This window comes from Aplidium turbinatum, chromosome 7, assembly GCF_918807975.1.
Source record: "Aplidium turbinatum chromosome 7, kaAplTurb1.1, whole genome shotgun sequence".
In the NCBI taxonomy this organism is placed as follows: Eukaryota; Metazoa; Chordata; class Ascidiacea; order Aplousobranchia; family Polyclinidae; genus Aplidium; species Aplidium turbinatum.
This window is the reverse complement of record NC_137478.1, coordinates 7,067,204-7,080,008: the sequence shown is the minus strand read 5'-3', so window position 1 is coordinate 7,080,008 and position 12,805 is coordinate 7,067,204. Positions and strand designations below refer to the sequence as shown.

Here is a 12,805-nt window from a genome sequence, read left to right as displayed (position 1 = left end):
TCAGATCTAGTGGAAAAAGCTCAATTGCATTTTCAATGTGACAAGACGTTTTAACATCAACTGGTCTATGTTTTAATGGGGTCTTGCTGAATCATTATCCTGTGTGATAGGCCTATGTATGTGGACGAGATCCTCAAATCGTATAAAATATCATCCAACATTTTTCTATGTACCGTCCTCGAAATGGAAACACTACAGTGCCTCGATAGAATAATGTGACTGTCATCATCGCAAATACAAATAAGTATTTACAGTATATATAGCCGTATTTGAATTAGTTTTTTCTTTTGCATTTTTCAAAAGGTTGCGCAATATTGTGAAAAAAAAGCAATATTGTAGCCCACTAATTTATTGACAGACGTAAATTGTTAAATAAACTCGGACGAATAGGCCTACCGGTTATATTCGTAAACTTCTTAAGCGATACAGATCATGTATTTGATGTATTAACAACGACTACGTGAATTGGAAATCTTGAGTCAGACTTGGACAACTAGAATTTTTGTAGTTTTTCGAAATTAGATTAGAATTAGAGTAATTTAAGCTTTTACAAATTAGACTAGAATTAGAGCTACCCAAGTTTTCACAAATTAGAGTAAAATTTAAACTAGATAAGAATTATTAGTTGGACGCAGTTGTCACATCTGTTTTAGTTGGATAAAAACGCCAATGTGGCAACTCGGGATCAAAGTGTCATTTCACCATGACAGCTCCAAAACCACTGACGTCATAATATTCATTGTAACGTCAGTGAATTGATGAATTAATCGAATTATTAATGACTTTGCTGCTCAAGGAATGGAATGACACTTTGATCTTGATTGTTTTATTGCATTTTCTATGTATAACGTTGGTAAGAGCGCAGTATCCTTCCATTTGCCAAAAAATTATGTTGGACAAACTAAATTTTTTAGCAAAACTGGAGATTGGATAAGAACTACAATTAGAGCAAACAAGTTTTTACCGAATTAGGCCTAAATTAGAATTCCGCTCTAACTTATCGAATTAGACAACTAGAATTATCTAGTTGTCCAAGTCTGTCTTGAATAGTAACGTCGCACCATAGGTCTACAGTGGCTATCTTAGTCTAAGCGTAAAACGTATTGACCTGGAATAAATTGCGACCCTAACAAATTAGGTATCGTTGAAAAGCTTAACTCCTCTAGATTAAGATTTTCACTCTCCTCCAATCAGAGACCCTTGGCAAAAAAAGTTATGGCCGTTTTTGAAGCAGCACCTTGCGCCGCTAGTGGCGAAACTGTATTTTTCCTTTTACACAAGTTTTTAGGCTCATTTTTAACTTTTTTTCCTATGTGTATAAGAGACAACTCACATTTGATAAAATATTATTTATATTTAAATGACGTCACTCTGACGTCATCAAATTAAAATTGCTTACCTACTACTCTCAGCCCATTGATAATTGCAGATCCAATACATTTGTTCTAAAAAATCGTTTTTAGACATAACGGAGCTTCATATAATGATTCAAGGGGGCATTTTGACCCCAGGTCCGGTTTAATGACGAAACTAAACGCTACAAGTGGCGAGAGTATATTATGGGCATTATACAAAAAATGCGAAATTTTTTAAAACTTTGCTTCAATAATTATGCCGTGGAGTGTTTTATTATCTTTATCCTGCATTGCGGGAAAGCGGACTTGAGCGCTATGCATCGGTGTACGCCTTCCGACGTACACCTGACCCACGCTGCAAGGTCTGTTTCCGGTTGTCTACTCTACTTATGACTTAAATTTGGTACTACCCATTACTCGAAATCGATCACTGGGTAGAGGCAATTATCGTAAAGTTTCTTGCCCAGAGAAACAACAGCAAGTGCGGGTGGCTAGAGTCGAACATGCAGGCTCTCGACTGCGAGCCCAACGCGCTAACCACTCGGCCACTGCCCAAGGCGTGTAACTATTGTTCTTGTCGACGGTGAAAATTCGACTCACACTGCTAGTGGATATGCCATGTCTGAGGAGTACAGCTCAACTATCCAGTGGAATCTTTCGGGTAGCCCAAATTTGGGCAATAGGCTACACAAATAATAATATTTATTTGCATCAGACAAAGCTGTCAATATACAAAACAAAGAAATAATACACAAACTGCAAATGCACAAAATCTCACTAAATAGGCTATCTAATGTTACAAGTTTACAGACAATGGTACGGTAGTGTTGCAAGTTAGAAGAACTGAAAGTATTCAGAACGATAAAAATAATCAGATGACATGGCAGCCATCAAAACTAGATATCAGCATACATAGAATTATTATAATGAAGACGATAATTTGATATACGATGGCAATCGGACCTCATCAGGGAGGCAACAATAGAGTTAGACGATACTTCGCATCTTCCAACAAAAGAAAAAACATATTTCCGAAGTAATGCATCAAATGTTATAATGTTGCACAAGACTTGATGTTCACGTACGGTATAATGTTTAGGCAAATTGTGTATAATTCTAAATGCATTATTGAAGGCAACACGCAGGCGATTAATGTTACGTTGATGATAATTTTCCCACAGATGACATGCATACATTGGAGTACAATATGAACGGAATAGAACATTTTTAATATCACTGGAGCACTTGTAAAATTTTGATTTTAATTTATTGGCAGAACAGATCATTTATTGAAACATGATCAAAATGTCGCAATCCTCAGGGCAGTCGTCTTGTACACAACTGAGATTGCAACAAGTTTCCCCACGACACTCTCCACATGCTGTTACGCACTTTAAGCCATGTTTTCTGCAGCTGCAAGACATTGTACCACATTGATTTTTTGTTCCTTCTTTGCATTTGCATCGTACAACGTTCAATAGCCATTCTGGTGCCGGATCTAAATTGGCCTTTATTGGCATAACTGCACCTGCTGCGTCAGCCTTCCATCCCCATTGTGCGAGATCCAAGATTTCAGTGTCAAGATGCTTCCACTGACATACCTGAAGCAACAGTTTTATATCAACTTAGATAAATCAAGTCTTGCTGCCATAAAATTTTTGATTTGTAGTACACCACATGTTTATGCTAGTCCTATTATAACGCAAGTTGTTTTGCTATAACTTGCATCTTTTCCTTACAGCAGTTTAATAGCGCAATTTGCTGTAATATTTTAAAGTTACCGACAATAAACAATTCTTGAAAAATATCTTCAAGTGGTACAGTATAATCTATAGAGCAAAGACGCTTTTATACTAAATGATTACCGGTATTGTGTTACAATACCATTAGGCTACGCACTATTATTTCACCTGCAAATGTACTCTGAAGGAATGAAAACGAATTGCAGCTTCGGTGGGTGGCAATCTTTCAGGATGAACAGTGGAAGCTGTTGCAACCATCTGCATGTAATTGACGTACCGTAGTTGGCCAAGTGAATCGGCAGGTTTTGCACTAAAGCTTGATGGATCAACAAAATATAGCATTACTATCGGTGAATCTCATTCAGACTGGTAGGCTACTCAGCAACATTTTCATTTCTTCTTATTTAATCAACTGTGCACCAATACAGTCCCAGTAACTAACCTTTTCAATAACAAATCTCTTCCAGCATCAGCTATTTGCTCACGTGTAGAATCTAATCTCCCAAATACATCAGCAGATTGTTGAAATTCTTCCTTCTTCAGGTAATTGAACATCTTTAGCTTTTCTAAGCAACAAGACAGATGACATAATTAATCATTGTCACCAAATAATGTGTGCATACACTCCATACATTGGCATTCCAAATAAAAGTATTACAATATTAGAATAATATTGAGTGGATTTGGTAATGACTGCCATCTGAATTCTTGCATATCTTTTAAAAGCTGATCAGAAAATGGTAAAAATGTACTTTCAGACAAGCATGGTAAGCAGTTCAGGAATATATAAAACACTGTAACAAACACTATATATAAAACACTGAAAGCAAGATTAAAATGTACTGCTACCAAAGCTGATTAATTATACTGGTACCTTGTTGATATATTGCAGAAGTTGTATCACATCCACTCCAAGCATGAGCAAACAGCAAGTAATTTTTGACACACCTCATGCACCTTACAACTACTTTCGCTCTCTTCTTTTTCTTTTAGATATTGATAAAGATGACTGTCACCAATGTTTTGTGCATAGCTGATTAATGTCTTCAGTCCACCTCGCTTCACTTCTTGTAGCTTCGATAAATTATGAGATTGGCATTTGATGCATAAACTTTCATTATAAAAAGCTTGATTCTGATTTTCCATTATTCAATTATCTCCATAACATCTGAAAACTAGTCTATCAATTCTAACTGTTTAATAAACTAAGCTATACAACTTAGAAATCATTACCGGTATTTCATAAAAATCTTTAAAGCTGTAAAGAGAGAAAACTAACATCAGACCTGGGAAAAAAATGGCCACACAGAACATTTGCTCTTTCAAACTTAATCTATATCTGAATATGTTATAGCCTTTACAGGTGGTCTCAGAAGTAACAAGAACCATAGCTCTTACTGGTAGGCTGGCCTCCTTATTTAACTGATAGTGTGTGCAATTACCAGAAAACGTATTGTTGCATGGATATCAGTAGAAGCTACCAGGTCTCAATAAACACCCTTCCTTTGTCAGTTTGTGCACCAGTGCACTGGTAACAGTGGCCTACTACTACTACCATACTGCATACATTGGTACAAATACTTCACACCTGCATGCAATGCCATTTAAAATCCAAGATGTTAAATGAAAGAGAACTCAACTAAAAGAACAGCAAACTCAAAAATTTAACATAAGCTAGAGATGATAAGACATGCTGCATGTAAAGAACATTTAGACCTGTTTCCTCTAACTTTCATCATAGCCCAGCATACCGTACTGTACACTGTTATAGGCCTAGTGCATCTGTGTATCGCCTGCTGCCAGGTACCATATCTAACGTTTTGACTTCTGTTGCAAACCAAATTAAATGAATAACCTGACATAACTTACAGTACCGATAATGATGTTCTTGCAAACAGTTCCCAAAACATATTAAACTACGGTAGGCCTGCCTGGTACGGTACTCAGTTCTGTGATATTTAGGCTAGTACTGCAGCCAGTGCAGAGTGGTAGATCAAGAATCTTTGCTGTCCCAAACCTACTCAGTACTGCCTAGTTACTTACAAACCTCATGGCTATGATGGCTATTTTTTTTTTTCTTTTTGCGCAACGCTCAGAGTTCAAGATGGATACCACTACATGGCTAATAAGCTGGTCAGTGGTCACCGGAGCAACTTCGACTGCCAGAATTTTACACGGCTTGCTGTTTCTGCTGAAAACATAGCTAGATTAGCTGCGCCACTAGCGGCGCAAGGTGTTGCTTAAAAAACGGCCACAACTTTTTTTGCCAAGGGTCCCTGGTTGGAGGAGAGTGATAATCCTAAACTAGAGGAATTAAGCTTTCCAACGATACCAAATTTGTTAAGGTCGCAATTTATTCCAGGCGGCCCTATATTTTCGCATTTTACGCTCAGACTATCTGTGCTGATTAGCTTAGTAGGCTATTGATCATATCGGTCACCATACATTTAATTTTGATGTATCGTACCGGTAGGCTAAGCGGTTTGTTGTTCAGCAATTTGTCATTCTTTATTAGATTGCTTTGCTTCAACAAGCAAACTCTTATGCAGTTGGGTTACAACTTTGCAAGGTGATTGTGAACTAAGTTAGTAAAAGATGAAGGTGGCCCCATACTTGATTCAAGTGTCGGGTATGAAAAGATAAGGCTCTAAAAAGTACTAAGCCATCGGCACTTAAAAGAGTAGGGTAGACAGTTCCTTTCTCTCGGCCACCTTTCCTTGAGCAAATATGCTCACCCAATTTATTACACCCAAGGTAGAGGTGAGCGGTGTTTTCAACAACTAGCTTAGCCGGGAGATGAACCAAGTTTGCATTATTGGAATGCCAACGCCTTATCCGCTGGGCCATCCCACCATCAAAGTGAACTAACAGGCTAAACAAAATATAAATAAACTAAAAAAACATCCTCTTTTAAAAGCAGGCTTCTGAGAAGCCAACTGGAAGCACCAAAATATGGTTTCTAAATCTATTATTATTCTTACTGCATTAACCACTGGATGACTGAACATGAAGCAGAACAAACCATTTGACAACTTTCACGGAGGCTAAGTTCTATAACACTAAGAATCTTTTCAGGAAGTAGACATGGCCGGATTTAGACCATGAGAGGCCCTAAGCTATTCCATTTGTGACGTCCTCCCTATTTTTGAGCTCAGAATTCTGCGAGTATTTTCAACTGAGAGCAGGCCCGCAACCAGCAACTATTTTCGGGGGGGGCATTTAATTTTTATCAAAGTACCAGCATTAAAATGATGCATTGTGACATTTTTATGTTAATGTCCACGCCCATTGATAAGGGACAAGAGTGTGTGGCACTACCATGTTACGGTTCAGTGGTCATAACTTATGTCAATCACGTTTTTGTTTAGTACAGCATTAAAGGAAACTAGCCTTTGTAACCTTTTCTCATTTAGCTATGACTACCCAAGGAAGAAAATTACGATAATACAAATATTTACAAATGCCTAAGCCCAACTGAGTAGCTTATTCACCACGCTGTCGTAGCTGCTTTTGATCTCGAATTATTTAGTTGTTTTTAAACGCTTTTTATGGTGATGATGGATGCTGACATTATGTATACGCTAACGAAACAGATAATGAGGATGCCAGCCTAATTTATCGAACAAAATCGTTAGCATGGCTTCCAACCAGCGTAGCCTACTTTCGGTTTCGATAGTCTACACTCTACAGAAGGGTTTCCCAAACTTTTTTGGGCCACGGACCACTATTTGTGAATCTGTTTATTCGCGGACCCCCAATTCCAATACAATGGTAAAAATGAATAAAACCGAATTTTGTTTATTTAAAAAACTGACAACATCAATGGGACGGATGGGATTGCTTCTTATTGCATAAGTCATCAATTCTGGGAGTTATTTGTGAAAGGCAAACTCTTAAGTCAGGATCCACGGAAAGTCTGGACCTGTATATTGTCTTCATGTTGGTAAGAGCTGAAAATGCTGTCTCACACATGTAGGTCGTGGCAAAAGGCAATAAAATTTTAGTTGCCTTTTGCGATAGCAATGGATATTCCTCCACAACACTCAACCAGAAAGATGCAATAGCTGTTTCTGTTTGATTGAAACTAAGCATTAAAGTTCGATCAGATGATAATTCGGCTAATTCTTCTTCTTCGCGTCCTGACAGATCAGTCTTTGTTACAACGAAAGGGTTTAAAATCAAGTCGAAATTCTCATATGTCTCTTTTAAAAAGTACTTCTTGAAATGTGCAGAAAGCAATTCCAAATGTCGTGTAACCTCAGAGAAAATCAACTCTGTATTAATTAAGAACTGCGGCAATTATTTTTGACTGTGTAGGCTACGTACTGTACAACGCATATGTGTGACTTTTTAATTTCTTGTCATATCGCCACAGACCCTGTGCAGTCGTCGCGGACCACCAATGGTCCGCGGACCACAGTTTGGAAAACCCTGCTCTACAGTATGGCTGTACGTGTACGACGCACGTCTATTTACAGTACATTTCATACTGCATAGAACGCTTAAAATCTTTTCAAAAAATTTCGGGGGGGGCAAATGCCCCCAATGCCCCCCCCTGGTTGCGGGCTTGACTGAGAGTATTCTGAGAGTATTTTCAACAAAAATGTGGGTATGAATATTCTTGTAAAATGGTGCTGTGTGGTGGCATAAGAAAAGGATAAGATCATGTTTTCTTCGGCATTTTTCGGAAATAAAGCTACAAGTCTCTATGTTTTCTTGTTGCTAATTCCTGGCTGAGATATTTGAATGTTTGGTAATGGCAAAACTCGCTCTTTGCAGTTTCGTTTAAAATTAGGCAAACATTGTTTTAGAGACTGAAAGCATCATTTTCAATATCGTGACGTCACACGCGTGCCAAAGTGGGAGGTTGCAACTTGCAACTCTCAAAACCCCCCTTGGCTACGCCACTCTACGGTACTTCAACATGGAAGCTTCCAGCAGAATACGCGTAATAATTGCCTTTATTATGATGCAAGGGACGTAATAATGACTGTTTACAAAGTGGTTGAAACTAGTTGTATATAGAATTTTCTACTTTGAAAAGCTTGATATATAGGCCTATATATTTTAGGTAGGGTTTAAACTTGTCAAGTTTTTAAAAGAATTACAAATTTCGAAACCGAATTTCGAGGCCCCTGTACGTTGAGGCCCTAGGCTTCAGCCTGCCTAGCCTATTGGTAAATCCGGCCCTGAAAGTAGAACGTAAATATTGACACTACTTTTAGAGCAATATTCCATTCAAGCTTTGTGCAGCTCTATTACTATCCAACCTAACAACCATCAATTGAGTTCTTTTAGGTCCTAACAAGAGAATGGTGGAAAATGCTAAAATAAACAAAACTTAACTTTTTGTAACTCGTATCAAGATTCGATTTGATTGTCTTTCACAACATCTTTATAACGTTTACGCAGCCTTTCAGCAGCGTACGTACTTCTGTTTTAGATGATAACATTTCTCGTTTTACTGTAGGTATATTTATCTAGGCACATACGGATAGTGGTTGTTATAAGGTGTGACCTGTAGGTAGCCAAGTGGAAAGTTGACGTTTTTGCGGAAAGTTTTTCAATTCAATATTATTTCCAGTGGCCACAAGAATCGGTGATTAAAGCAAATTTAGCATACAGGGTCATTGGAGCTGTCTCGTTATCTAAATGATCTACCGGCGTAGGTGTCTTAATTGCACCAGGACACAAAAACCAAGCTCAAATAAGGTAAAAAAGAAAAACCCTTTCAGTTTGAAACCCAATTAAAAAGGACAAAAATAACAAATGAAAACGTAGCCCGCTGCTTTGTACAAACACAAACATTGAGATTCTGCAAGCAAAAAATAAAAAGTGTTTTGATCACTGGCTACTGAAGAGGCAAATGAACAAATAACGAAATCGAAGCCGATAACTAAGAACTTAGGACAATAAAAAATACCGTAGAAGATGTAATTACAAAACTGCGACCGAAAAGTCTCACAATCAAAAAGATGTAGCTGATATTTTTTCTTCATTGCCTCCGACCCTCGACCAGTGAAAAGCCCCTGATAATGATTGCCAAGACCTCAGTTCTAGCAACACCACCGTTTATATTTATGGACAGGTGACGATTACACGTAACAGACAACTCTAATAAGTTAGCATTACAACAAATTGAAACGTTCTTGTAAAATACTGAAGAAGCAAATTTAACTGATCATCAGGCTCAGCAATAGTAAGACGCAGATAACAAACAAAAACATTTTTAACATTAACAACAACGTCACTTTTTCAATATCAAGTTATGGTCACATACGTATGAGCTGTTGAGATTATTCGTCATCTACGTTGCTTTCTGATTGGTCTTGTCAATTACTCTGCTTTAGCGACCTACAAATTACAACTACACCTATCGTGTAGTTTTGGCATAAATGAAATCAGTGGCTGACCAAATCGTGTTTTTTTTTTCTAATTAATTTTTTACTCGTTTTTGCTTATCTATCACACCTCATGTGATCTGCTTTTCGCCGATGGTCATCGGTGTAACCTTCTTTCGGCTCTTTTGCAGAGCGCCGTTTATACTTTAGCGTAGAAAAACTTCCTCTTTTAACTGTTTCCTTTATATTACGATATGTCCAGCATGTCTAGATTACCTGATGACGGCCCCTTATTGGAGATGGAAAACGGTCAAGTTATTTCTTTGTATTTAGTATTTCTTCATGTTTAAAGTCTTGTACCAAATGTTGCTTAATTTATAGCCTATTATATCCTTTTGAGATTCAATAATAGACAATATCTCTCTTATAAAACGGTCATTGAATCGTAACCCATAGGCCTACAGTTACTCCAATATGGACCTTAGTAGGCTTAGTTCAAACTCTAAAGCTTTCTAGTGCGCCTAAACGCTAAACCTGTTGCAAATTAGCCGAAACTGTGATAAGATCATTTTAGGGTAGCCTACTGCTACAGTTTTAGCTCAAACCGTTCTCAATTATGGGATTAAACGCTAGTTTTTTTACCTATAACCTTTTATCTACATATTGCTACTTAAATGATACACTCCTCACGTTTTCCCAACAAGCATCACACTGGTCGAATAAATAGGACCAACATATCGTTCAGCATTCCAGCGAGAAACTGCTGTTTCAACGCCGTTTCAACGTCCAGCGATTTTCAAAAGATGTAAAAAGGTAAATCTCAGCTAGCTGGCATCGTGTTACAAAGTTACTATAGCCTACACTTCGTTGCCAGCCGTTGGTGACACCAATACTTGAAGTTGTAGTAAGCCTATTGTCTTCAAAGCTTTATTTTCAATACGCTATAAAAAGCAAGAGCGTAGATGGTCTGGATTAAGCTTTCCTACTGGTAGTCTAACTGCACAAACTGTTCCCCTTTTATTTGTTGAATAAAATAGGCAAAAATATCATTGTTTTGAACATTGGTAAGCCTAAGCAATTGAAAATTCTTTCAAAGAACAATAAGCTTTTGAATACTAATCACACTTAGGCTATAACTTTACAAAAATGCATACATTTATCAAATTGTACTTAGGCTATAATCTTAAAAACATCGATGAACTTACACATATAACCAGTTAGTAGGCAAACAATATCCTCGGCTTTCAACCACTTCCATTAAAAATAACTAAATCCAAGCATAAGCTACTAAACTAACCCTTATTATCTCCACGATTGTCACGTGTTTTATAAGACAGTTCCATTGTGCTGTGACTACTGTACAGGACTCGATATAAAGTCAATACGTTAACGTTTTCAGGGCTTTGTTATGTCGTCAAGCGGACAGAAACGTCCATTTGGGCTACAAAGGCGTATTAGCCTACTGCATGCTTTTCGTATGAATACGAATGTTTGTGATTCGGCAATTTGATATATGCCTATGCCCTATAGCCTACCATGGTCTTCGCTCCAAACAAATAAGTTACGAATATTATTCGCACAAAGATATTTTTTTTGTTTAGCTCTTAAAAATCCCTTTTTTTTGCTCACAGATTTAATTTATAAGAAATTTGGTTTGTTCGTACAAAGATGGAAGATAAACGGTAAAAGAAGTAAAGGCAGACCAAGAATGATTTGGACAACAAACATCACTAAATGGACAAAATTAAGTTATGAAAGTGCAGTACGCACAGCTCATGGTCGAGAACAATGGCGCATTGTATCCAACCCTCCATACGAGGAAGGAACAATATGATGATGAGGCAACGAAGATGTTTTTGCTCGACATAATTTTGCGAAACTCTTGATAAGTAACCTAGATTTTATTGCAGCTCAGCCACATTTGGGCATTCGGCCATCTAAGCAAGAAATTCTTATGGAAGTATTTGCACTGACATTTTACATCTTTTTTTTTTCTGATGCAAGGTATTAGGCCTACGACCAGTGGTGCCGAAGTAGGGGGGATGGGGGGGATATATCCCCCCAATATTTTGGCAGGATCCCCCCCAATAATTAAGAAAAAAATATTTGCTATAAAGTTGTAGCCTACTTCGATTTAGTTGTGTGCAATCATTTTGCATTGTTGTTGTTTTTGTTTTATTGATGTTTGATCACAGGTCTAAATTGTCTTAGATTTGACGCTAGCTAATGAAGGACCTTCATTGAAGGTATTAAGGACGAGTTGGACCAGGCCACCGGCCACGGCACTGCAGTAATGCTTATGAGGAGACTCATTGTTTTAATATCCTGTGCAGGCCTTGTGTCGTTGGTATGCAATGGATTAATCTCCTGCGTTTAATCGTAGCTCCTAACTATAGTGTCTGCTGTTCTAATCTAAAAGAGCTTAGCAGGCATTGTCCGAGTTGGAAAAACCTCTCCATTCTCAAATACTTCAGCTGATTAAGATCCTCTTAGTTTGCCTGGTAAGCTCTGCTGCTGCAAGAGGTCATTTTCCAATCTGCATAGATTGAAAACCTTTCTGAGAAATACTTTGGGACAAGAGAGGTTGAATGCTAATATTATTTGCAGCATTCACCAAAATATTCTTAATGACATCAGCATAAATGACATTTCTAATGAGTTTTCAATGTGCACTACCGTAAGACACAACATGTTCGGTTGTAACAAGTTCTTGTTAAGTGTTTGAAAGTTATTATTTTTGTCATAAATTTGCAGATGTTCTTCTGTAGTTTCGATTGTTTTCAGTGTCCTGACTAGTGACTTTGTCTTATAGTGCACTAAGTGTAGTGATTCTAGTGAAGGAGAGGACAAGAAGAAAAGTATAACTTCTGTGTTTTTTTGAAAAACTAAGTATTCATTGGAAGGTCATAAGTTCGAATCCTGCTGGAGTTACCAATTTTTCTTTGACTGCTGCAAGAATAAGAAACAAGCATTCACAAGCGCACTGGTAGCACTTTTATCTCCATGATTTCTTATCTGTACCGTATATTATGCTGTTAGCAGCTAATTTACCCAGGTCCGGTGATTGTTTAATAAATTTAATACCTGTACCACTAAAATTGTGTACAAAAATTTGCATCCCCCCAATGTTCAAAAATCGTCTAAAATTTGATAAATTGTTGAATTATCCCCCCCAATCCTAAACTAACTTCGGCACCACTGCCTACGACTCAGAGCATTATTGATTCCATAAACTGGGGTTCACGCTTACCTTGGGGGAATACAGAAAGTTTTAAGTCGATGAAAGTGCATTGATTTTCAAAAAGGTAACGTAGATTTATTTATTTAAAACTAATTTTGAAAAATACATTGTCTACTTTGGGTTATA

At 37.5% G+C, this 12,805-nt stretch overlaps 1 protein-coding gene across 1 annotated transcript; it reads right to left on the bottom strand.

Annotated features, from left to right (window-relative positions):
* Positions 1-1,399: 1,399 nt before the first annotated feature.
* Positions 1,400-4,972, bottom strand: LOC145774626 (uncharacterized). The gene is made up of 4 exons (XM_082585912.1): positions 3,972-4,972; positions 3,540-3,663; positions 3,266-3,413; positions 1,400-2,956 (listed from the first exon to the last, which is right to left on the bottom strand). Exons 1-4 carry the CDS (start codon positions 4,048-4,050, stop codon positions 2,642-2,644), a joined length of 666 nt encoding a protein of 221 aa, XP_082442038.1. The 5' UTR covers positions 4,051-4,972; the 3' UTR covers positions 1,400-2,641.
* Positions 4,973-12,805: the final 7,833 nt, after the last annotated feature.